Source organism: Ambystoma mexicanum, chromosome 12 (assembly GCF_040938575.1).
Source record: "Ambystoma mexicanum isolate Mex_15411 chromosome 12, UKY_AmexF1_1, whole genome shotgun sequence".
Taxonomy (NCBI): Eukaryota; Metazoa; Chordata; class Amphibia; order Caudata; family Ambystomatidae; genus Ambystoma; species Ambystoma mexicanum.
In genome coordinates, this window is record NC_090936.1 from 267,397,989 (window position 1) to 267,424,616 (window position 26,628).

General features: G+C 44.1%; 1 protein-coding gene across 16 annotated transcripts in view; it reads left to right on the forward strand.

The window, feature by feature from the left end:
- Window positions 1-26,628, forward strand: part of PLEKHA5 (pleckstrin homology domain containing A5) — a 1,790,419-nt gene that overhangs the window by 1,047,177 nt on the left and 716,614 nt on the right. For all 16 annotated transcript variants that reach the window (XM_069628398.1, XM_069628397.1, XM_069628399.1 and 13 more), the window contains one exon: window positions 12,998-13,113. In XM_069628398.1, coding sequence (XP_069484499.1) covers window positions 12,998-13,113 — 116 coding nt within the window. The remainder of the gene's footprint in view (window positions 1-12,997; window positions 13,114-26,628) is intronic.

Below are 26,628 nucleotides of genomic sequence, written 5' to 3' on the forward strand. Positions count from 1 at the left end.
TGGTCTTCCTCTCCAGCAAAAGGGTCCAAAACATGCTGTTCCAAACTCCTCTGTATGTAGCCTCTCGTCAAGTAACCGTGCGAAAGGCTGCACCTTCTGGGAATGATGGTGGCTTCCTGCATTTCTCTAGTGCCATACGCCTGACTGCGCATGCGTCCAATGCAAGAATGGTTAGCGAAAGAATGGTTGAAAGCAAGCAGTATGTGGGACGATCTAGTGGTGGTTTGGCAACCTCTAATTCAATCACCACAATGGTGGTCAAAGGACAACCTGGTAAAGGGAAAACCTTTCAACACATCAGCAATCAAAGCCACTCTTAAGACGGATGCTTCCCTAACAGGGTGGGGATCTAACTTTCTCCGCCACACTGCACACAGGGTGTAGACACAGGCATTAACCAAGAACCATATCAACCTTCTGGAACTGCTAGCGGTCTTCAAAGCACGTCAGGAACGTCAAGCACATCCAGCACTTTAAGAATTCAAGACACAGTGCACAAGACAGTCCTCATGCTAACAGACAGCACCACAGCTATGCTTTATCTAAACCAATGGGGGGTCGGTGGACATTCTCCAGGGCTGTCCAAACAAGCGCAGAACCTTTGGCTGTGGGCACTAAAACACTACATGTTTCTCCTAGCAGAACATTTTTCCAGGTGAACTCATTTCACTGGCAGATGTACTAAGCAGAAGTGCGCTGCTACCCTACGAACACGAGAAGCAATTAAACACAGATGTGCTACACATTGTCTTCTCAGATTCAGAGTGCCTAGAAATATACCTCTTCGCTACTCCAGAGAATGCACAATGCCTAGACTATGCATAGAGGTTTCCCAGAAATGTTCCAAAGGAAACGCACTTATAATGAATTGTTCTGGGAAATGTGCGTATGTTTTTCCCCTCCAACACACCTTCTCAACAAAATAGTTCACAAGTTACACCGGGAACAAGTAACACTCATCCTGATGGCTCCTATGTGGGCACGACAAACATGGTTCTCGCACCTGGAGATGATGTCCATGTGTCCTCCCATGAAACTACTGTGTCCAGCCAACATGTCACTGAATCTAGGGATCGTCCGACATTGAACCTAGCAGCCTGACTCCTGAGGTTATAGAATTTGGTCACTTAAACCAAGACCAAAGATGTATGAAAATTCTTAGAGGCACGTTCACTCAATCCACTGTGTCAAATATAGTACACAATGTACTATCTGTTACTCGGGGTTAGTCTTTAACTCTTTAAAAGTACACCTAGCTGCTCTATTAGCATACACCACTTCACAGAGCAATGTTTTGTAGTGGAAAGAGCCTTTAGTTAAAACTTTCATGGAAGGTGTCAAGAAATTATGCCCTTCAATTTCTAATCCTACTCCTGGCTGGGACCTAAATATTGTACTTACAAGGCTCATGGGTGCCCCCTTCGAGCCTATGCACAAATCCAGTCTTAAAAATCTGACGTACAAGACAGCTTTTCGTGTAACTATTAAATCTATCAGATGTGTCAGTGAACTGCAAGCACTATCAGTGCAAGATCCCTTTATTGATTTCCACAAAGACCATGGTATTATTTCACACACACCCATGTTTTTCACCAAAATTTATCTCAGCATTCCATGTGAACCAGTCCATAGAACTTCCTGCATTTTTTCAACACCCTACAAACACAGCAGAAAAAAGCCTTCATACACTAGATGTACAAAGGACTGTCATGTATTACCTACAAAAGACTAAAGCCACCAGAAAAGAAAGACTGTTTTTTTTGTATCCATAGCCACAGGAAGAGAAGGTGACCCGATCTCTAAATTAGCAATTTCCAAACGGATTGTCAACTGCATCCAACTTTGCTATTCTCTTGCTAAGAGAATGTTTCCATTCAAGTCTATAGCACTCAACTGGAGGTACAGGGACAACTCTAGCTTTCATAGCAAATGTGCCCTTAGATACCTTATTGCAAAGCTGCCACCTGGAGTGCAGTTCACACGTTCACCCAACATTACTTCCTAGACACACATTCCAAGGGTGATACAAAGGTGGGACAAGCGGTGTTAAACATCTATTTGTAGCACTACCTTCAAACAACCCATCACCTTTTCCAAGTACTGCTCGCTAATCTATGCAAAGCATGTGATTCTAAGCAGATCCACAAGCCTCACAAGGCATACATTACTTAACGTTATCGTGTTTCTGATGCTTGTATCTGCTTAGATTCATATGTGCGCACCCTTTGCACCCTTCGTCCTCTCTTGGAGTTGAAGGTTCTTCGGAAAAACAGATATTTTACACACCTCATGATCACTACCTACTCTTCACGCTTACACTCCACTCCCTCTTGTCAGAAACAAATAATCTGAGGGACCTTGATGCATGTGGGATCATGGGTACAGTCGACGTCACACTAGGGATAAGATTAAAAACACGCCCAGTCTCAAAAACATTGTTAATGTCAGCTGGGCATATTTGTACAGCACCAGTTAGCTTGGGAAGCCAATAGTAGCTCATGGCAGCTGTTGGTGTGAAGCTCACCAGGCTCTCACAGATTCTATCCAAGAGTTAAATAGCTCCAAACACCCAGCAATTTCAAGCCCTGCTTTTATTATTTTGTGTTATCCTGTAAACTCATCCACAATTAAATGCTATTTCTCGTAAAGTGGGTCTTGTCATGCATACTTGAACCCTGTCACCTCGTGACATCACTTAGAAATGCTGTACTTTCACAAACTCCACCAAAAATGTATTGTGTGAGAATTACTATAAGGCAATGCATTATTGACAAAAGACACACTTTGTGAAGTAGAACGGCAAAGCAATAGTAACATTACAGCAATACTTTAACAGTGTCTTACACAGCAAACAGAAAGGGTTGGTTTAAGTTTAGTATTAAGTGCATAACCATATGCTTTGTTCATTGTTTTGGGACGATGCCCTTCAGTTAAATTAAATCCTTTTAAAAATTCATCTTCACCAAATTCATGTTCTCCAGATTCCACCCTCAATAGTTATTCCCAAAATGTTTCTAATTGTAGATTTAGTTAGGCTGTTTTTTTATTTTGAGTATTAATGTGTTGGACATTGATTTTGGTGTTTTTCTTTTATGTCTAGCAATGACTAATCAAACTTGTTCAGTTTATCATAAAATCTGTTCCACTGAATTCCCTGTCTCAGGTGTCTTAAATTCATCCGGTGGTATTAAGTTTGCCATTTATTTGCCTTTTTTCTCTCTGTACCGTTATATGCATTAGGTTTGGATTCCTCACAGTTTTGTAAACTAATATGATGGAAAACAGAAATTGTTAGAAACATTGGGGGGGGACATGTCTAATGTGATTTTAAAATATTGTAAAGCTACTTTCAATTTGTGGCGATTTGTATGTCCAATTAAATACTTAGAAAACATGTTACCTACTAAAGTATTCTAAAATGGGTTGCCTCAGTATTTTATTTTAAAGCATAGAAGCAAATTAATAACTGTAATAACATGTATTGCTATTAACATCAATGACAATTTCATTGCAGGAAGAGAAGAAAAACCTTGCCCAAGTAGTAATATTTGGGGACCATGCTAAGTGTATTATCCAGTAATCGGATAAACCTTGTAGCATGCTTTCTCTCAAAGGAAGGCTGAAATGTATATCGTGCCGATATTAATGTGCAGCTTAATACAAGTAGAGTACTTTCCTCAAGCATGTAGCTGAGTTTTCCTATAATAGCATCTGTACCATATCGTCATATATGAATCATGACACTGCTTTCCCTGTTGGTAACATGTTAGGAAATCCCTTGACCACTTATAGGTGAGCTAAGGACGTTATACAGACCTACATTGATGATATGGGTACCAGCACTCATCTATATTGCAAACCTTTAAATTCCTTTATATAATATGCACTCTACCTCTCACCCAACATTAGTCCATGTTTAAGGGTGTAGTTTGAGGTTAACATTTTTTTCTTAATCCCCTGCATTACATGCGTGCCTCATAAATGGATCGGTCCACTCTGTCAAAGCCTACCCAGGTGTCAGCAAAACAGCAAATTAGTGAGCACCTCCATCTGCCTGCTCCAAATGCCCTCTCCTACCAAGTGTCTCGCCTTGAATCTTGCTTTCACACATTTTTGCTCTCTATCATTTATCTTCTTGTGTGTACCCTTTAATCTTGGGATCAACAACCTCTGTTTTAACAAATCTCTGCACCATTCCTTGCTCTAATGCCCCCTCTCCTAGACCTATAATAGTCCCCACCGCACCTTCTCCCTTCACTTCTTTCTCACCTTGTTTCCACCTTCGAGGTTCTCTTTACTTAACTTCCTTCAATACATGCTCGCCTACTCTGCATCACTTTTTAACTTCTTCCACATTTCTGACAACCAATGGCCAATCCTTTCCACAGCCGCCTGTGTCCATCTTCTCCCAGCCCACTGGGTCTCTGAGCTCCCCACCTTTTCAGTCTGCCCTTACCCAGCCTTCAGGTTCTTCCTTGGAGCCTAATTTTATCTCCTTAGCCCAGTCCTTTGGGTCTGTACTCCAACCTCATATCCTGCTCTCCCCAAGTTACTGGTGATCTGCTCCAGTTTCCTGCCTTTAGCTCCTTCTCCAACTTCTTTTCTTCTTGTCAGCCAACATCCAATGAGCTCCATTTACTTCCTCTAGTACCTGCTAATACAGAGCCTTTGAGGTTTCATAGGGCTTTGGCCACTCCTTCGAGCATCCCTCTTGTGGAATGGTTGTCAAGTGTGGTGAATTGGAGTAGGAAGCTTGAGAATTGTAATTCTCTGGGACTGGATGGGTCTGAACCACAATTTGGAGAACCACCATGTTGTGGTGCCACCTAACCTCCTTAGAGACCCACCGTCCACTAGCGTTCTCTGGCAAGGAGCTTCATCACAACCCTATTGGGCTATTTTGGGCCCTCTCTAAAAGGTTTTGCCTTATTCCAGGTCTTGGCTGATTAAGTTCTGAGTCACAATATATTTGATTTGCAATGTGGCTCATCCCCATGGCGAAGAACACACTGTCATCTTAAAATAATTCAATAAATGTAATTCTCTCTCGTACTCATAATATTCAGAGTACCTCCTTGTGCACGCAGTAATATTCTACGCACAGCTCTTTTAAGAATTCGCCTACCTTGGCATGATGTTTAAACTAATAACATGGAATTCCTTTTAATTTAGTAATGGGCACCCTAATCCTATGGCAAGGGCAACATCCCTTTGTGTCGCTCTCCTTGTTGGCTGAAGTGGCATGGGGAATTGCTCAGCCATTGTTAAAAGTGATGTCCTGTCCTGAAAACCTATTCTGACAAGCCCTACTTATTTGATGGCTCAGCAATGTGTGAGTTATTGTGAGACTCAACAGATTGCCAAACACTCGTCTGTTAGTATAAAAAGTTATTCTCTTAACCTACTTCTCATCTGCCTTTGAGCCAACATCTTACCCCTTGCCTTTAACGTGCCTTTGCCACTCACTTTCTCTGCCTCCACTCAACACTTCTTCCTAGATAGTCACATCCCTAACATAGCTGACCATACCGCCTACCTGCACTTAAAAATGTCTAATGTTAATTGCCCTTACTCTGTTTAAATTCACCCATGTATGGTCCCCATGGGCTGTCCACTTACTCTCCAGCACAATCTGGTCAGAATGTCACTCAAACTCACCCCATTGTAAGTAGCTCACTGCTTCCACTCATATCTGTTATCTTATCTAGTCAACATTCTTTTGCGATCAAACGTGCATTGTTCTTCTTGGTTTATAAATAATGCTAAGATTCCATTAGATCAGTGCATAGAGTTTCTGAAATAAACCCTGTCAAACTGTACTCCAAGGTTGTGGACAGATTTGAACAGAGGACTAATTAGCACTGCCAGTATAGAGGTAGCGGGGATGAGTTTCCATTGAGTAGGATCTAAGATGTGTTGTCAATCAGGGTGAGTTTGATACTGTTCACTCGGGTCTTCCCATTTAGGCACCCTGGGAAAGGCTGGAGAGCACCTGAGTGAGTCAGTCAATATTTTAGTTTAATTGGAAGTAAGTTTTGAAAGGATTGTCTGTGGTGTGTCACAAATGGCCTCATGGACACACCAACTCTCAGATAGTTCAAGGTTTTTTAATGAAAGATTTGAGAAGGGGCTTATCAAGGCCCAGCCCCCTCTCTTTAGTCTACCGAGGGCTTTTTCTTTCCTAGCCCAGTTGTCACTCAATCCCAAGATGGTCATTAGAGATGGGTAGCCCCTACTTTCTACCAGCCGACTGGCAAGTTGTGCTGGCATAAAAGGCAAATGTTTTATCCAGCTGTCTCCCTCTAGGATTTCCTAGGTCTATCCATTCCTCGGGGTTCCAACAAGAAGAATGATTTTTATGACTGGAACAGGTGCTCCGCTTCACCTTCCCTCTCACACCCTCATATTCCTTGCCCTGGTCTTGTTCACCTTCTATTCTTCCTGCACCCCTCCACGCTCTTCCTTCACTGTCTCTCTTCTCTCTCTGTCCCTCTGTTCTCATCTACATTTCTACCCTCCTCTCTAGTCTCTACTACTCCTCCCACTATGTTCCCCTCCTACTACTCTCCACTACAAAATTATAACTACTACTCCCTCTCCTTCCACTTCTCTCTCCTCCTTCGTACCTATCATCTCACTACTCTCCACTACTCTCTGCTATACTCTCCTTCCACTACTCTCCACTATATTAACTAACACTACGCCCCACTAACCTACCCTCCTGTTACACTCCATCCACACTTTCTCCCAGTCACCCTCCTTTCATTCTGCCAGTATCCTTTCCAAAGCACTATCTCTCAGACCCCCCTTACACAATGGCTCAATTTACAAGTTATCTCGCATGCAAGTACCACTTTCTCTCACCAATCAATACCTCACCTTGCACATGCTCTCTGTAACCTTCTTCCATGCACCGCTGCACCATCCTTCCTTTGTCCTGGTCTCTTGTGCCGCCTTCTCTGTTGACCTCACCTAAACAACCCACAGTGCCTTGATCTTTCAGACCCTTTTTGTCCTCCCCTTCTCCTTCCATTGGTTGGTTCTCTTCCTCAGCTGGTTCCCCGGGTCAACCACTGGTTTCCTTTTGTCCATGGGCCATCTTATAAGCATCAGAGAACATATAACCAGCGCTTAGCCCTGCCCCCTTTGTATACATTCGTCCATTGGTGTTTGGTAATGGCGGCCCACTAAAGGTCTAGTCAATTTCACAGTTCCTTTCAGTTCGTATTAAGTAGAGCATCTGGATTGCCCATTGGATGTGCAAATGTCCCTCATCCGTTCTACCTGTTGCTACCCCTCTTACCACCACTAGGAATCCTGGAACTACACGGGCCAGCACTTTGCAGAGCATGTATGGGGCAAGTAAAAGTGGTAGTTTGATCATTTAGCCAGGCATAGGTTGAAGATTCTGTGGGGCCACTCCAACTCGCACATCCTGCCTCTGGGGCAGGAATGGCTCTGACAAGTACCCTGATAGGAAGCCTGCCCTAGATTGAGAGAGGTAACCATCACCTGTTATTGGTGTTGGCAGCTTTGCAAAGGCTTTCATTGTCTCGGGAGGATAGCTCAGGGGCAACGTGCTAGCCTTGGAAGCAAGACTACACAGAGCACCACGGGTTTGATCCCCGGTCCACACTTAGAAACCTCTGGGTATTAAGTGCGTTATAAATAACCTATCATATCATTTAGTAGGAGTGTGTGACCTGTGTATTTCTTTTTTAACCTCAATAAATTTGGAGCCCAGGTTGTCTGTATAAAAGCCCTTATTTCAACACTTTGTTCCTTACAGATTCTAGCAGCTTCCGAAATCTAGCAAATAAAACATTTAGAAAGTGAACCAGAGAGGTCAGCATCCAGTGTTTAATCGGGTTGAAGCAGTTAGCAAAGGAGGTTAGGCAGATGGAGTGCCAAAAACTGTGAGGGGTCAGAAATGCGAGACTGACGCAAAGGAATACATTTCTCAAAGTTTGCAATTTTATTTAAATAAAAAGGGGTGCGACAAACACCTATTTTTTTACCTACCCTAACAAGGATGTCTCTGCCTAATAAGAAATATGACCTAGTGTCCAAAACATTTCTGACCCTCACACTAATGCATCCAGCAAAATAACATAAGGAAAATTTGGCAATCTTAACAATGAACACCACAGTGCAAAAACGCATATGCTTTAAAAAGTATGCCTAGTGACCAGGGTTGTGTTCCCTTCCCCTGGCTCAATACAGTCGTGCAAAAGTTCTGGTTCAACGAAGTCCTATTCAGTTTAACACAAACGTTATTTTCTTCCCTAAACGACCTTTCCTTCAGGAAAGTAAATGTCACTTTCATAAATATTAATTCCAAAAAGCAAAACCCTAGTCTTCCACAATATCCTTCTTGGTAAGAAAAATGTTTTTCCCACCAAATAAAAGTTCATAAACCAAGGAAAGTCTTTTCTTTTGAGCATAACGCCATTATTAGCACATCACACCTTCTTCCAACTGAATGCTTTTGTCAGGATAGCAAACAATTTCTTCTTGCAAAGCAACAGTTTGTCAAAATGATAATAGTGGGAACACTTTCTTCCTATCACAGCTTCTGACGCAAACCCATTGTTTCAAAACATCTTCTTTCCTGGTCCACTCGCCCGCCAGGACTAACTTCTATTGCCCCTTTCCTGGTTTACTCACCTGCCAGGATAAAACTCCTACAACTACAATTGTTCCTAGTGGGAAGGTTTGCTCCAAGATTCTCCCTGCCAAATCCCATTTGAGTAGGCTTGACAAATGGCTGCCTCTTTCTATATTTTCTTGATTCTTGGCAGTATGGGTTACAGGTTTCCCCAAATTGGTGTCCCACCAAAGAGGAATTGCGCCCTTGGTTCTTCTGTTCTCTTTCTGTACAGCCTCTTGGCTGTTGGCAATGCGGGTTGTAGATTTCCCCCAATTGGTATCCCATGAAGGGGGAATTACTGCCTGGTCGCCGTTGTTATACTTTCTTTGTTTGATATTCAAATGTGTCATTTGTTATCAAATAGCCTTCTCGGAGCACCCAGGGGGTCACCTCTGGGTCTAGGCACCAATCTGGTTTGGCATCTCCGCTTCTTAGTTAGCTGAGGCGGTGGATCTCCCTTGTCCTGCCCGCTCTGCTGACCATGTCCCTGTATCCTCATCAAGCTGCTTCTTCCACCTTAGAGGCTCTGACCACTTCGGTGGCTCTTTACTTCTCCTCGCACACTGTGGCTTTGCTTGCCTGTATGGGAGCATATCTTCCCTTTCCGTTGGCCTTTGCTCTCTGATGCCGCTTCCGCTGCATACACTCGGTTCGGTCATACAGCTTCGCTTCTTGCATCAGCTGGACTTCCTACTGCTTCCACAGTGCCCTCAGCACTACGGTCTGCTTCAGCTACATTGTTCACACCTCTCCTCAACTGTAGTGCGTTTCTCAATTTAAATGTCCTGCTCAGGTGTTTACATTTACAACAATTAGACTGCACATTCTGATCACTACCACGTTGAATCTTTACTAACTCTGGTCCCCTCTTCTTCGACGCAGTACCAGAGGCATTATGGATCTTGAAGTCCATAGTGGTTTTGGTCCTTTGAAATTTATATGGTTTGAATTGTTTTGTAATTTGAGAGTTGTCAGAGTTAGGAAAGGTTGAAAAGGTTTGTGTTCGAATATTGGATTTAGGATCTTTATTTAAAACAGCGTCATGATAATTTGAGGATGTTATATACGTCCTGAACTCCCAAAGTACACATTATGCTGGGTAAATAGCTTTCCATAGCATTGTCTTTGGGTAGTTTCATGGAAGGGATTTGAACAATGACATCAAGCGATTAGCTATTTGGGAATTATAGGATTCTCATCCTCAGAAAAGGTTGAATACTGCATCTCTCCCAAAGGAGTCACCACTCCTCCAATTTGATCCTCTCTCCTGGTACCACCCCCAGGTTTAGGATCAAGTAGCTGCTGCCGCCCCTGGCCACATGGGAGGAGATCTTAGACTGGTGATTAGTGATGACTCTGCAGGATTTATCATACTAAAAGTCGACTGAAGTCTTTTGGGTTTTTAGAGGCAGATGGCAGAAAGAAAAAGATCTATTGGGTCTCTCTCTTGAACTCTGCTTAGGCTGAGCAAGTGGTTTACAATGTTTTGGTTGTTGAATGTACTTGGAAGTTGTAGGGGGAGAAGGAAGTACCCACAACCAGGACCTTGGTCTTACTGCCATTAAGTTTTAGCCAGTTAGTCATCCAGTGCCCCAGATCCTCCAAGCAGTTCCTGAGCCATGCTTCAGTCTCGGCTTTAGTAAGATTGAAGCGGACGAGGGTCTGTGTGTCGTCCGCATAAGAATAGTAGCGGAAACCATGCGACTGGATGAGAAGCAGAAGAGATCTTATATAGATATTAAAGAGAATAGGGGACAGAGCAGAGCCCCGAGGAACACCACAGAGGAGCGTAACCAAATCAGATCGGAATGGGGTAAGAGAAATAGACTGGGAGCGATCAGACAAAAACGAAGTGAACCAATCAAGGACCCGGTCGGAGAGACCAGCGTTGGAGAGACGAGAGAGCAGAATGGAATGATCAGTGTTGAAAGCAGCCGAGAGAATCAAAAGCAGGACTTCTCCGACACTACCCTTGTCCACCAGACATACCAGATCATCCCATGCGGCTCTCCCATGTTCCTTTGCCATTTTGTTCCCAGTGATGGGGCTGTGTTCTCGATCTAGGCTGCAGGCACTCGGAAAAAAAATGACAGACTGGCAAGTATCTAATACATGATACAAGGCTGGAGATAAGGGTCTGCAAGCAAGCACATGGGGTGGGGGCAGGAATTGGGGCCCTCTCTGCTGCCACCATCCACCTCAGGGTAGGGCTGGCTCTGGATTCCCCCCCGCCAGAGCTCCCACCACGGGCTGAGAGGGGATCCCGTCCTCTCCTAACAAGGCCATGTTACTGGTCTTGTCACAAATTGTCAGTGATTTCTTCTCAGTTGTAAGTCTATAATCATGATTTTGGAAGTTTGTTAGCGCTGTTATTTCCCCTCTCTTGCCATTTCGGTCATTGATGGATGGCAGCAACTTTGGTGGCCTTAGGATGAGGTTTATCACGAAAGTGATGCTCTGGTATTAAATTAATGTCGTGCAGAATTATTTTGAATGATTTATGGCCTTTGTTGCCAAGGAAGAGTTGGAATAGGGCTGTAGGAGTTCTCATAGCTACATTGCCCCCTCACTTTGATGCTCTATTGCAGTAGATGAGTATGGCATTTTATCTGATGAGGTCAACAAGAATGCTGAGGTTTTGGGCTTAAAGGTGGAGGCTCTATTATATGCAGACATTGCATCGACAAGGCGTATATTAAAGAGGGAAAGATCAGTTTTAGTGATTAGTCTGTGATGTAGAGGTAGTTGCATGGGAGGGGCTCAGTCTTGACAACTCAGAAGAGGCCGATCTTGGGAGGAATAAGAGTGGTAATGCAGAGTTGTCGCTTTTGGACTAGTTGGATTATTCTGGGACACAGCAGGACTAAGAGGACAGTTCAGGATATTAAGGTTCAATAGTCTTACTTGATCCCAGAAGGGCCATTAGTCTTGTTGGGTCAAAGTGGAGTATGATTTTGGAAGGACATTTCATTGAAAGAGAAATTTTCATGTGGTTATTCAGGGGTTTCATTTCCAGAGGCGAGTCTTTCTCATTGTACCAGTCACCCGCAGTTGGGTACAATTCCGGGCCGTAAGTTTATTGATGCCTGCTGAGGGGAAACTAAAGATCTAGGTTAGTAAGTGAAAGTGGGCAGAAGCTGATTGTAGTTGGGAATTTTGTTATTTGTGAGATTAAGCATTTACATTTCCAGAACAATAAACCTTTAGAACAGAAATGAAATCCTTAAAGAAAATGGGGAGTTAGGTCAAGCAAATTCTGCCTTTGCGTTGCGAAAGACAGTTATGGGATATTTTGTTAGATGGCTGCCCTAAAAGAGACGCACTGTATCCTTTCTATGTTGACCTGTTAAAGATCAACACAGCAAATCCCACTGTTGGGCTACACTCTTCTGAAATTTCGCCCTCCTGTTGAGCATTGCGGACCCAGTCCAATATGTATGCTTTCTTAACACAAAGAGCTGGACTGGCTCCTTTTCAGTTGCAGGATTTACATATTATGAAATGTACTGTGGAAGGAAGTTTGTCACGTGATCGGCTTATTGAGACAATGTGATTTATAAGCATTGAATCATTTTCTGGTAACCATTGTACCATATCTATAACTGAGCACTCAATCCAGTGATTGGGCCTCATAAACACTGATGGGGGAAATGCAGTCGATGTGATATAGAACATGCAGCAGATATTTTATAGTGACAGTGCCGCTGATTTTCTTAAAGCCTTTTGATGGTCCTTTTTTCAGCTTTTAAATATGTATCTGTCTTCTGTGCCATGTGATTTGTTTGACATCTACAATGCTCTTAGTTGAACAGGCAAATCCAGCAAAATATCATAAAACCTAGGAAGCACTCATGAAGCATGTAATGAGAGAGTGGTCACCTGGATCGCTCCCTCATAACCAGAAAAATAAGACCAGAATGAAAGTGTGTGGTATAAAAATAAGATTTTCATAATGTTCTTAGTCAGAAACCATTAAAGAGGCCATTCCACTTGATTGGCTCCACTGTACACATTCTATGGAGCTTTATTTGGCAATAGGGTCTGGGGTATAACATGTCATACATGTTTTTACAAGGTACACTGCTGAGGCTTTCTTCAGGGAGAGTCAATTTTACTTATTTTCCTTTTCTTCTTTTTTTATCAAACGATTTCAGTTTACACCGTGGAATTAAAGCCAGCTCAGAGGCAACCGTACTCATGTTTGTCTCACTGGAAATAATTAAGCCCTCTCAAAGTTGGTCCTTAAAATGTGTCATGCTAGAGAAAAATTGTAACTTCTGTTTCCCCATCCTATTTTCTTTTACAGAATGTTGTTCTGTTAAAAATGACCCTGTCATTTCCAATCAGGCAACCCATCCAAATATGAGGACCTATTATTTCTGCACAGACACTGTGAAGGAAATGGAGTTGTGGATGAAGGCTATGACTGATGCTGCCCTTGTGCAGACAGAACCTGTGAAGCGGTGAGTACAAATTACCAGTCCACGGAAACAGTGGTTAATTTACGAAAAATGCACTTATATTTTGAGAGGTATATTGTGGGTAGTACCAACATAGCGAGGTGCAATTGTTCATTAATGTGATTCTTTTTGTTTTTTAACGTAGTCGTATTTTCTTTCTTTGCTACATCTCATGACTTGCCTTTTCTCTTCCTGAAACTTAGCATTGCAAGATTTCAATTTTCACCTCTAAAAATACTTTCGTTTTTTCGCAATGTGATACCAGTGTAACTGTGTGATAACGGCTTTCTACTCGATGTTGTCAAGTTGTTCCTTGGCTTTGTTGAGGCACATTGAGCTGTTAGATTGCACGGAAGTAAGAACGTCTTCCAATAGGCATGAACCAACATCGTCTGTGTTCTCAGATGATTTGTAAAAGGGCAGACATCAAATCAAAGGGAACGTGCCTGTGCATGCAAATATTCCCCTGTGTCGACCCTGTGATTATGCTGCTGAATGCCCTCATTTGAAGGATTTTGTACTGGAATGCCGAGGGAGGAGGGGCCCAGAGGTTCGACATTGTCTATAGTCAAATCCTCATGTATGTGTGTGTGTATATGTATATGTATGTATATATATATATATATATATATATATATATATTCCATTTGGTGGGCTCCGTATTCTTTGTGTAAGTACTGTTTTCCTTTCTGTCCATGGCATATCTTGCATGCAGTCATCCCTTAATAAATAATGCCAAAGTGCCCCAAGTAGATAAGGGTATCCTATGCCTCTGTCTCACTGTGGTATTTCAACACTGACTCTTACCATCAAAGTTCCCCATTGGATTTGGCGTAAAGCCAATAATGTGCTCCGAGAAATCGTGCAAGAAGACCATGTTGCAGGTGGGTCAGAAAGACTAAGCCCCAGCCTGCTCATGCTACTTTGATGTGTGCACGGCTGCTGTGGCTCCTCTTTGTTTCATCCTCTGCATCCTGCATGCCAGTGTTTATTGTTGAATTTTACGACCGTGGCACGAGAGGAGGATAAGGCTTAAAGTTAGCTCGGCAAGCTCTGGCTACCAGAATTTCAAGCTTGACAGCGGATGAGCGAATGGTGCTTCATTATTACAGTTCAGATATGGTTATCCGTGAATTGAGAACACTTTTGGAATAACTACCAGAGCCTATATGAACAGTCATATGGATGTATCCACTATATGGAATAAGTTTGTCACCAGTATCTTAGCCACCGCTAGATTCACGTACAAAACCAAAAGGGTTAGAACATCAATTTACATCGTGCCTTTAACCACATTCGTCCTGATGAAGGCCCACTAGCACACTATACGGTTTGGTCGCCTGGATGTACGCGCCATTACAGAAAGGGCCGAAACACTGTGTCAACGCATTGACCAAAAACATCATCCCTACAACAAGCTTGAACAGTGGCAACTGTGAACACTTTGTGTGTAGCCACTGGGTGCTTTGATCTTTATTGTGCAACCATCACCAATGCAAACAGACTGTGGTCGAGATAGGGAACAGTAACACTACGTTGTTTCCCGTTACACACAACTCTATGGTTTGTCAGCGGTCACACATAAACAAATTGTTAAAAATTCTGAAAATCATACGGTTTTCTTTTGATTGTAATGAAAGCACTTTGAATTACTAACCCCACATGAGAAGCATACTGTAGATCAAGCTAAGCTCTTTTTGTATGAGAAAAATGTTGTTAATTGTTAACGTTTGTCGTTATATGTATGTAATGAATATGACTTACTATGGAGAATGCCTAACAAGCAGAAATAAAAGTGCCTTGTAAGCACAAAAAAGAACACAAAGGCGTGGTGCATTTGTACTGACATATCTGCACCAGAAATAGAGTTGTGATTAGAACTGTTGATCTGAGGAAGGGGAAGCTTTTCACTTCGTTCTTTTTTGACAGATGTTTCCTCCCCACTCATAAGTGAAAGCCTCTGTGAACAGAAAATGTAGGGGCCAACCCTTTTTTTGTTTAAAAGTGTTTAAGGCCAGCAATAAACCCCCATTTTGGAGCAGCTTTTGCAGAGGGGTCTGCAGAGTTGGCAGAAGATGTAATAATGTGAGGCTTCTCACAGACCCAAGACTCCCGGGGAGGCAGGGACTAGCAAGAGGGGAGAGCTTGCTACTGAGCGCTTCTGCTAACATTAGTTGCAGGTAACACCACAGCCCCAGAAGCTCCTACTTTTATGACACTAGGATATCAGTGAGGGTTGGTACACTTGACGCCACATTGTCGGCATAACTATGCAGTTGGTACGTTTGTGACTGCCTTCCTGTGGTCTGTTATTCCGTTTTTTGAGTGCTCAGGCAACCATTTCCCTGATCACCTAAGTGCAAACAACTCCTTAACATGTTCAGGTGCAGGTTATGTTATTTTGCATTTGTATAGCGCCTTATGTATCATAGGTATGATCTCAAGGCGCTGGTAGGTTGAACGCCCTCGGGAAACTGCAGTTCAAGTCAGTTGAGAGAGAGAGTCTAAAAGTGCGTGGACGCACCAGGTATGTGTGCAGCTGGTGTGGTTGTTGCACAATAGCTGCTTCTTAGCGGTAGGTGTGGTGCTGAGGAGATCAGTTGAATGTGTTCAGTCTGGAAGGTGGACATCCAGACTGAGTTCTGGCTGCATTAGGCCTGAGGAGACGCCTACGCTAGCCGGTATGTGCTAGCTAGCTGTGTTTTGTTAGGATGATGGGTAGTTTGATGAGTCATGTTAGTATGAGACCAGCTTAGTAAAGAAGTATGAGCCTGAAATAGCAGGTGAAATAAAGTGGGGAAGTCGAGCACGTGTGAGAATATTAGTTTAGATGTTTTCTTCATGCTTATTTATTCTTGGCCTACCAAAACCATATTTCTTAAGTGCTTCATATAGGGCCATGATATATGTACTCCATTATGTTTTGCCTCTTACTGTTCCTATTCCACTCAAACTTAGGACAGTATACAGGGTGAGTATGGCTAAACAAGAATACATTCTGAGACAGACTAAGAGCCAGAGTCGATGACTTGCAAATTCCCTAAAAGCTCTCTGCCCCAATGTTGCTGAAACACCCAAATTGGCTGTAGACAGGATTTTGAAACAAACATGGTTGAAAATGCCTATCCAGCTTTCAAAACAGTGAAACCCCTAAAGCATGCGAAGTACCTCCTTGAGAAAAGCTTAGTGGAGGAGAGTGAGTATTGAGGACAATAAAGAGGAAGAAATGAACAGAAGATCCTTAGAGAAAACACCAACTTAGCAATGCAAAAAGAAATGATCTCCCACCTTTGCTACTATGCAATTGTGTTGCTGTTTCCAGGAATAGTGCTAGGTAGTGCGGAGAGGTCCCTGGGACATCACCTTAGAAGATCTATGTTCAGGTCCAAACTAACAGCCTAGCTATGCCCTAAAAGGTCTACCCAATCCAACCGCCTGACCAGGAGAGTGTCCCTGAGAATGGCCTATTGAAAAGAAATAGAAAATGCATATAATAAACATCAAACGTATGGTAGTGAAAAAAATGCAGAGGTTAAGCCAACAAAAGGTACAGAGGATTAGAAGTAGCTTCACGTTGGCTGCAATATAACAAACCTCAGCTTTGCAAAGCCTTTTGGCCCAGTCATCTAAGCAGGATCGTAGAATTTACATTTTTGTAACCACTACTTGCATTGGAACACCCTCACACCAACATGTTCACGCTGCACGGCTCCCTTTGCTTTTGCTATCGCAGGTCACCAGAGCTGCAGACCATGAACGGGTAACATAAGAAATTGTTTATAATTGGCATATTCCCTAAGGACGATCATGGAAGAAAAGGCACAGATGCCGTGCAAAACAGAACATTTTTTTGCAAAACTGATCAAGCATAAGTGAAATTGTAATAGTGAATGAATCCTGTAAGAAAGGGAATCCCGTGAATCCTCTGGAACAGCCTCGCATTGTTGATTGTGAAAGCAAGTACATGGCTAGTTTAGGTACAGAATTCGAACACCATAAATAGGTTTCAAATCTTGGAATGATACTTGTGCAGCAGTGGTGTTCACGAATGTGACTTATAGAGTCTAGGTAACATCTGAACATGCTTCTAAAAATATGTTTCCAGTCTCCAATTAATGATATTCCTCTAAAACCCTCTGAATGCCACCTATCTTCCATGCAACACAATAGCCATCTGGCATGGCACCCCCTGACCAATCCTTTCCTAGAAGGCCTCGGTCCCCCCATCGTCCAACAATTTACACTTATATTTTAATCAAATTCTTAATCGACAACAAAATAGTCTAGGTTGGATTGTGAAGATGAAGATAGATTAGTTAATAGAACGCCCTGCAGAGGCTCATACGAGTAGGTTTCTTCATTAGGACGCTCACTACTTTTAGGCCTGATTTTTTTTTATATACTTGGGGCCTCATCACGAGTTGGGCGGTAGCCCTCAAATGCAGTGGCAACGCTATTACCGCCACATTTAAGGGACCGCCCAAACATGAGTTGGCAGCATTTACCCCCAGCTTCAAGCTAGGGGTAAATACGCTGGAAAAATGCTGATTTTTGGTGCAATTACCACACAGTAATACCACTGGCGGTAATTGCACCGAAAATGGGGAAAACCCATTACCACCCAACCCTTGATCCGGTGCCAATAGCGCCGGACAGGTGGGCGGTAACGCAAATACAGTTGGGCAGTATCCCAGTCAGGATACCGCCCAACTTGTGATGAGGCCCTTAGTGTTGTAACTAAGGAAAACATTTTATTTGGTTAGGAGAACATTTTGAACCAATGTGTATAAAATAACAATTATATGCAGACATTATGCTTTGGAACTATAAAGATATTGGATCAACTAACATTTATAGCAAATCGGAAAATTGTGGCTTTTTCTTACACATTCTTGATCCTAGCTCTCACTTTTTCCAACAATTGTATTGTAAATGGGAGTAATATTAAACTTGCTCATGAGGTTGCTGAGAATTAGTGATGTACTATTACGCACTGCGAAGATGTTTTACCTGTAGGAGAGGACCTTCCAACTGAGTCTTTATTTTTTCCGGCTGGCTTGTCTTTTTCCAACCCTTTTTTTCGAACTCCTCTTATCATGCCCCTTTTTCCTTGTTGGTACCGAGGACTTAGATTGTCTTCTTTTTATTATATGTATGTTTAATGGTCGCCCGACAAAGATCAACATTGACAAGGATAGACGCAAAGCAACCCCACCCATGCACTGCTTGACAGAAGCCCAAACAAATAAGAATGTCCTCAAAAATAGCAGATGATCATCTTGGAGAGGGTCACCGCCTGATTCCCAGCTTTGTCTCCAACTTCATCCCCCCCCCAGGCTATTGCTTACATTTTCCCTGATTTGGTGTGGTCCCCACTTATCCCGCGCCCTCTCCCTCACCCCACACAGTGTCATTTTACACCCTTGTTCCCATTGGTCCTTTGTGCATCAGTTCTCCTTCGCGCCAACCCCAATTCTCTCTTGCCCCTGTCAATACCCCTGTAACACCCATCCTATTGTCTCACGAGAAATCACCCACCTGATTGCATGCCCACTCTCCCTCACCCCCACTTTAACTCTGTTCCGGGATTGCTCACCAACCAGGGCCTGCAGCACTTTTGCAGGATAGCTGCATCCGAGTGTAGATCACGACCTTGCAGTAGGCCTTGGGAGCACACACGATTGCGTGCTGGACCTGCCACTACAATAAGCGGAAATAATTTGTATGTGCTGATGTCCTTGTGCGTTGAGAATGTTTCCATGATGTTGAGCATGTGCACATGTTGACATGTTACTTGTCAGCACAGTAAGGGGATACTTTGGCGACCAGTGAGCGGACGGCTAGAGGGACCCAAAATGTTTTGCTTCTGTCTAGTCGAGGTTTTTAACCTTTTTGTTTTTTTGGCATTCTTTGCGTTAATTTATTTTATACGCTTTTGTGAAGGAACAGTCTAACAAACTTAACATAGCCTGCAAAGCAAAGATCCATGAAATAAGATGTTAAAATTGATCATTTTGCATATCATTCGATACAACAAGGATGCATCAATCCTGCTACTGCCGTGCCCCAAAGAGAGTGTTCCCTGCTTTATTCAGGAGAGTCTTACAAGCCATACCTTAATGTTTTGAAAATAAAACTCAATATCCAATGTGTTATATTAAAACAGACTGCTGGGCGCATGTATTGACCACCATATTGAAAAATCAATTGTTAATATATTTGTTTAGTGTTGATCTTAAAAATGCATTATACAATCTGACTTTGGATATTTCCTTTGCACATGCCTGGTTTGAAAATTGAGACTTGGGCAATTAGAGAGGAAGAGTGTGTTCAAATTTTGATCAGCCACAAAAGACGACTCAAAATAACAGTGTATGTATGATGGGCCTGTCACAATCAGGTGGTTGTTGAGAAGGATACTTTAAAGTCCCTTTGCTTACATGGTTATGCTGGTTTGTGTGCCGCACAGCAATCTCGGTTTAACTCCGTGTAGCAGGTACTGATGATGATGGGGCATGCAGTGATTGAAAGGGGTCTGTCCTTATGTTGTGTGGCCTGTGTGCAGTGAACAACTCACAGAATTTTTTATTGCTTTCTGCTGTTTTCTACATATAAACATATTTGTGGGGCCTCTGGTACTGCTGCTTGTGGCCTTTCCTGATTGAGTGGGTCTTTACTCATGTTGTGAGGCCAGTTTAGAGTGAACACTCTGCCTGTGTTTTCACTTGTTTAAACATATTTGTTGCATAAAGGCACAAACATGAGCCCCGTGCTAATGTTGTGACCTGTCTTGGTGTTCAGTGTCTGTGTACTATGTTGTCGTCTGGTTTTGGTGCACATGACAAGATTGTGAAGGCCTTTGCTGATGTGATTTAGACCTTACTGAATTGTGAGGCCCGGTGCCCTTGTGTCACACTGGAGACCTCCATCAGTCATCACCACGCCACCCTGGAATCTACATATTCAAACCTCGCTCCTTTCCCACACCTGTACGAGCCTTCTTCAGTTTTAAGGTATTGCATGTGGGCCTTTCAGGCTGCTATTTATCATTGTATCATAACTAGGCATCTTTTTATTTATGTAGTTGAACACCCCACTCCCAATACAGCAAATGTATCTTTGTTTGGTGGATATTTCTACTGATTATAGCCACTAAAATGTTTTAAAAATCAAAACACGTGATTATAATTAGAAATGAAGAATCCAGGAGTAATATGTAATTGAAACATTAAATTAGTATTTGTTCTATGCCAATGTTTAACAGCTTCAGAACATGGGGGTGAGAGGGTGTAGGAGGACTTGGTGCCTTTGGAGTCTGTGGGGGGATTATAAGGTAGCACACTTGATTTCCTCTCACATAAGCGAAGCATGCCACGGCAGGGAATCGCTGATGCAGTGCCAGCCACTCAACATTGCAATTGGGAAGGTCAGATTAGGTGAAACTCAGAGGAATGTAGCTTGAATGGCACTACTAATGCAAATGCACAAACAGATTCTCCTCAACTTGTATCCTCATCCTCTAACCCTGGGAATACGGCTGTTGGTCACCCTGCCACTCTGTCTTTTCCTCTCACTCTTTGTATTCTTCCAGGTAAACCCTTCAAATTCTATCCTAATTATATCCATGTCTAATGGATTCCTTCCTCCCACAGATTCCTCATCTGGTATAGCCCAGCTCAACTGTTCTTGAGAAAGCTTTCCACTATCATGGGGTGCAACATAGCTCCATGTCTGCTTCTCTGGATGCTTCTGCATGCCCCATGCTGGTCATGATGTCTGAGCCAGTATTTGAGGCGCTGGACCCGATGACCGTAGTTCTTTTTTTCCTCGCTCTCTGTTTGCTTCGTTAGACTTTTTGATGCCGAAACCAACAAACTTCAGGATAGAAGCCCTGCGTCTGTAGATGCAAAATGTTTGTTGCCAAGCCCTACATTATTTTTGTACTGTTTGGGGGAAGGACATGACATGCTGTATGAAGGGTGGTGTTAGTCGGCACACCCAGGGTAACTTCGGGAGCGGACTGTAAACCGTTTCACCTTTTTACACTAGGGAGAAGATATCAGAGGGAATCATTTGAGGTCGCCGGGCACAGAGCGCAATACTGAACAATGTTCCCAAGTCCATGTGAACAAAAAGAAGAAACATTGCAAGTAGTCACACACGCCTGATGGTTTCCACAGGTATCATTCTTCTTCCTTCTCAAAGAGAAGTCACAGCTCTGGAGACTCCTTTTGAGTAGAAGACACCACAGGTACCTTTCCCAACCTACTTCACACAAGAGAAATGGTAGTCCTTTTGGCTTCATATGCTTGACCCTTTTGCCAAGGTACTGACTGCTTTGACCTCCACGCTGATGGTGCCGTCAGTCCACCATGCTCGGACGAGATGGCAGACACCCTGCAAAAGACTCCATCACTAGACCGCACCACTCCATCTTCCGCTGTACTTGGTGCCACCAGCACCATTGGCCCACTGTGAGTACACCCTGCTCCCAGGGATGCATTCAGAGCTAATATGGTGGACATCTTTGAGGAGGGTGCTCCTATCTCCTTTGGGCTTAGCCTTGTGGATCCTGGGAGGTCAGGGATTTCCCAGAGGAGTCTTATATTGATTTATTTACAAGAGGCAAGTGGGCTGGACACCTCTGCAAGCTGGACATGTTTCAGGCACCAACTCCAGGGAAACGTCAGGTTTCATTGCAAATCCTGATGTCTAAAATGTTGCAGTTTTCTGCTCGTTCCAGGCCTGAAGCTCAGTTGAGTGGATGGATATTCTTGTCAAAGGGAGACAATACTGACATTTAAACTAGCAGTAGAGGCCCCGATCCTTGAGTTATGGACAAAGCATACTTGGGTTCCAACTGTGTACCGAGATTTGGTGAAAAAGCAGAGGCTGGCATTTTCTCAACTGGCTTTTCTTTCCTCGCACACATTCCCTGAGAACCTTGTAGTCCAGGAGGCCACAGACCGTGTGAAGACATCCTCCTTCCCATCCTACCTCCTGACTGAGATAGTAACAGTATGCCTGGGGGAGGAAGGTTTTTTACTCAGGCAGATGTGCTAGATCAGAATCAGGAGTCAAGTTGGCATTGTAGCTGACCTTCCTTTATTATGAATCACAAGCCTCCATTGTCCCTGCGTGCGTCTTGGCCTTACTCTAGAAAGGAACTATAAGAGGTTGCTTGTCAGGAAGATGGTTAAAAAAACAAGAATGTCCTCCATCTGGAAACCTATGCTAACCTGAGTTCTGTCCCTACCACTATAAAGCAAACCTATAAATCAAGCTTAGTAAGTAAACTTAGTCCCTTGGCCTTAGCAAGTTGGATGGTGGCTGGAGTGGCGTACCTGAAGGAGGACTGACTACAATGGGCTTTATATATATTTTTTTTTTAAAAAAGACCTATCTGGCCCTACCGCTAGGAGGGAAGATCCATGCCTAACAAACTAACTAATGGGGTTGTCCAGTCCAAAAGAAAATATTCTTCAGTCAAAATCCTAACGACTAACTGGCTTTACCAAGAAAAAGTTAACACAATGGAGGAGGCCGTAGTAATGGCCCAACACTTTGATGACTTGTTTTCAGACTCCAAATATAATGCTACAGTGCACAGTCCTTAGTTCAATAAAACACAAATGACCTCTGTATTGTTTTCTCCTCTTCTTTGGAAAATAAGGGGTTTCCGTAAACTACTTTTGTCCGACATTCTTGGCAAGTATTTCAAATCCCTCAAAGATCATTGGTAACAGTTCTTATGCCCAACCTTCGTAGAACTTGAACTCCTTGGTAGGTATACTGATGATTCTAATTCAACTCCATACACATGTGGCATCTGTCTTCTCATGAATTCTAGGTTCCTGGAGCCTAGTTGGACTTTCCAACCTTGTTGTAGAGTGGTCTCTCCTTTCAATCTGTTGCACATGGAATGCCTGCAGGGCCGACTTTATCTGTTCCTCGTACCTTCCAGTCTTCACAGCCTTGACATAAAACATAAGTATCTCTCACTCTGTTGTACAAAGGGCGTGAGCCCTTTCAATTCTCTCTGGCTCTCCCACTTTTGTCAGGTTCTCCAGTCTGTGAATAAAGTGTTGTTATCTCTTTCGTTCCATTTTGCATAGGGAGTGAGCCCCTTGTTCTTGTACCTTGGTCGGCTATCTCAGCCGTGGTTCTCTCCATTCGTGCTACTCCGGTCTCCGTAACCGTGTTGGGTTTTTCCTTTTTGGAAACCAAAGTTTGTAGCCCTCAGTGGCATTTAAACTTCAGACACGTTTGCTTCGCTGATGCTGTCTGTATCAGAGGCAAATGCTCTTGCTGTGCGGAGCTTGCTGACCCGGCTCTCCTCCATTCTGCTAGTTTCTGCGTTGGTGCCAGGCGCCAGGCCCACCACTTCTCTACTGTGGTTGCGCCAACAGCTAAAATGGTTCTGCTTCTGTCTCTGTGTCATTCTCCCAATCTGAGTCTCTTGCTCGGTCAGGATGTCTGTTCATCAGCATCCAGATAGCGGTCCTTTCCTCCTCCTCCACGCTGTGTCGCCGCTCCAGGATGACGTCTCTCCAGAGGCTCTCTCTGCGTAAGGATTGCTGTCCTCCTTCTGTAGGAGTCACTCCTGGGTTCACCATCAGCTCGGCTCTTAGGTATGTCATCAGCAACAATATAAATGTGTTGTCGTCTTTGGTTATGACATTCAGACGACGCGCAGCATTACCCGAAGCCAAAGGAGTGTGAGAAGTTTGTTGTAGTTCTAACGTGAGATACCATAGTCTTTCCAGCACCTATTTATGCAGAAATTGTTGTTTGGACAGGGATTTTATGATCAGAATGGGAATCCTTGTCGCCAAGAGGGAGTCCCTCCCAGTGAGGTCCCACTTGCGCAGACCCCCCTATGGAGGGTCTTGCTTGGCGTAATCTCCTCCCTAGCCTCAAAGTGGGTGGCTCCCCTCTGGGGAAAAGGGACAAATTGTCTAGATTGTCGCACTTGTTTCTGATCCCCCACCCTGGTATGTCTTAATCCATATGGCTCCTCGCCCTAATGCACAGTCTAAATTAGTAGGTTGAATTTCTTTTCAATCACTCTCTCTGCTGCCCAGTTCAGTAAAGTCCCATATATGTCTCTTGGTGTGTCCTTTCTCAGAAGGGAATGCCTGGCTTGTGGCTTCGACTCCTTGTTCCCCGTATTCTTTACCAGGAAATTTCCTTGCGTCCCCAATCTAGAGGCGGTTTTTGGCTTGTACCCCTCCTTGAGTTGCGGTTTCTTTTGCCCCAGCTTGGGGTTGTGCTTCTCTGCTCCTTGGGGTTTGGTATCTTACTGCACCTTGGGGCCTGGTTTTTCTCATCCTACCTTGGGGTCTCGCATCTTTTGCCCCACCTTGGGGTTTCACTTCCTGCACCCTGCCGTGGTGTCATACACCTTCCTGGGCTCTTTGTTGGCCTTGCCTAACCTCTCCCAGTTCTCCGGAGCAATTGCTTACCTCATGGCGGTGCTTCTCCAGGGTTCAGCCAATGCCTCTTTACTTCTCTGGTTTGTTTAAGGTGCTCTGCTCTGGGTGGAGCTTGTCTCCTTTTCCTCCATGCTTCCTGCAGGGCTCCAATAACGGTCTCTCAACACGCCCGTTATCGGGTAGCTTGTGCTATGCACAGCTCCTCTACCGTCAGGGCTTTTGCCAGCTCGGCCGCAGTTGGGTCTGCCATGCCTGGCATACTACGTCTTCTACCACAACTCCTAGGCAGAGGGTTTTGTGCCTCTCCATTTCCTCTGCTGTGGCCTGCTTCCTGTTTCAATCCTTGTCCTTCCCTCGGTTACAGGGTGGGACTTCACACTGTTCTCTGGCTCCCTGCGAGAACTGTGGAGTGGGTCCGAAACCACACCAGCCATTCTTATAAGAGGTTTCAAGTCCTTCTACAATTTAACTCCCTTGTAGCCAACAAAGATATTGGAATGTTGGGAAAAGTTAAAACAATTTGTATAACTTTCTGGGGCTCTCCTGCCCTCTAAAACGGGAAGAGGGTCACCCAGTGGTTTCCCACTTTCCCTTTCCCCTAAATTGTGTTAAGCTTAGTGGTCTCAGTTCCCTAGTGCCAAAGGGGATGGCTCCCACCTGGGAGAGGGAGCATATTCCTTGGATTCATCGCAGTCTTGGCGAAAGTGCCATTAATGCTTCCTGTGCCCTGGCTCTGGTCTGCAGTTTAAGGTGCTTTGTAACACCTGCCTGTGCGATAGATTAGAGAAGTCTTTGGAGCCCTGGTCAATAATGGCAGGGTGGCATCCTGCCAAATTCTGCAGTTGGGCCTGAATGCCGCTGACTGTTAAGCACGTACCATGGCTACAGGGGCAGTGTTGAGGAGGTATCCTTGGATGAGGTCCTCCGATTTCACACTGGATGTTCTGGCTAAACTCTTGAGCATTGTTTGATGGCAAAAACCTGTTTTGTTTGGGTGTAGGCATGATGAATTTCTCCAAACATTCTAGTCCTCAAAGGGCGCCTGCCTAGTCCCTGGCTCTTCCAGGGAAACATCAACCTGCTGCCCCCATGAGTAGAGATGAGATTTTGGCTCTTCCCCAACCTACGCCCACAAGAGCAGGGGAAAAGCTGCCTTCATCAAACAGCAAATGAAATGCCGCCCAGTCAGCGGCTGTGGTCCAAGTGGTCCAAGAGGTGGCCTGTTTGACTCAGCCGTGCCCTCAGCAGGTTCAAGTTCAAAGCCTCAGTGAAACGGACTCTACCATATGTCTCTTGAGGAGTGGAGAATATCCCTGTTCGGCAAGGAATAGTATTCGCACAACATTCAATGCCTTGGTTGGCCAACTGGAATGTTGCTTCCCTTTTGCAAACACTTTTCAGACCATTCCCCATTAAGCCAATGCTCGTCTTCTGACCCTCTTGTGTTTGAGGATGTTCCACAACTTCTATCGAAAAGCACTATAGAACTGGTGCCCTGCTCAGAACGAGGCAAGGACTGGTACTCGGTCTATTTTCTGGTGCAAAAGGAAGATGGGGGTTGGCGACCCATACTGGCTCTGAGGCTCTTGACACTGTAACTGAAAAGACAAGTTTAAGATGTTGTCTCTAACCCAAATCCTTCCAACAGTTGACCTGCCGGACTGGCTGGTCATTCTTTGTTTCCAGGATGCCTACTTTTATGTGCCGATCCACCTTAAACACAGGGCTGTACCTGAGATTCACAGTGGGCCATTGCCACTTCAGTTCACCAAGGTGCTGGCCCTGGTAATGCATCGCCTCAGGAGAGAAGGCATCCATGCCTTTCCCTCCCTGGACTTCTGGCTTGTCCAAGCTCTTTTTCCAGACCAGACTTTGCCAAATCTGTTCCTCTTGTGCAGCTTGTTGCTTGAAGAAGACTTGGCTTTTGCCGTCCTAGTCCCTCCGATTTATCAATGCGGTCTTGGACACTCGCCTTGGCAGGGCCTGCCCGAAGACAGAGTGGCAAACATCTCCAAGATAGTTCCTGTCCTCCAATTACAAGAGAGTTTCAAACTCGGCCTTCCTGCGCTTGATGGGTCTCATG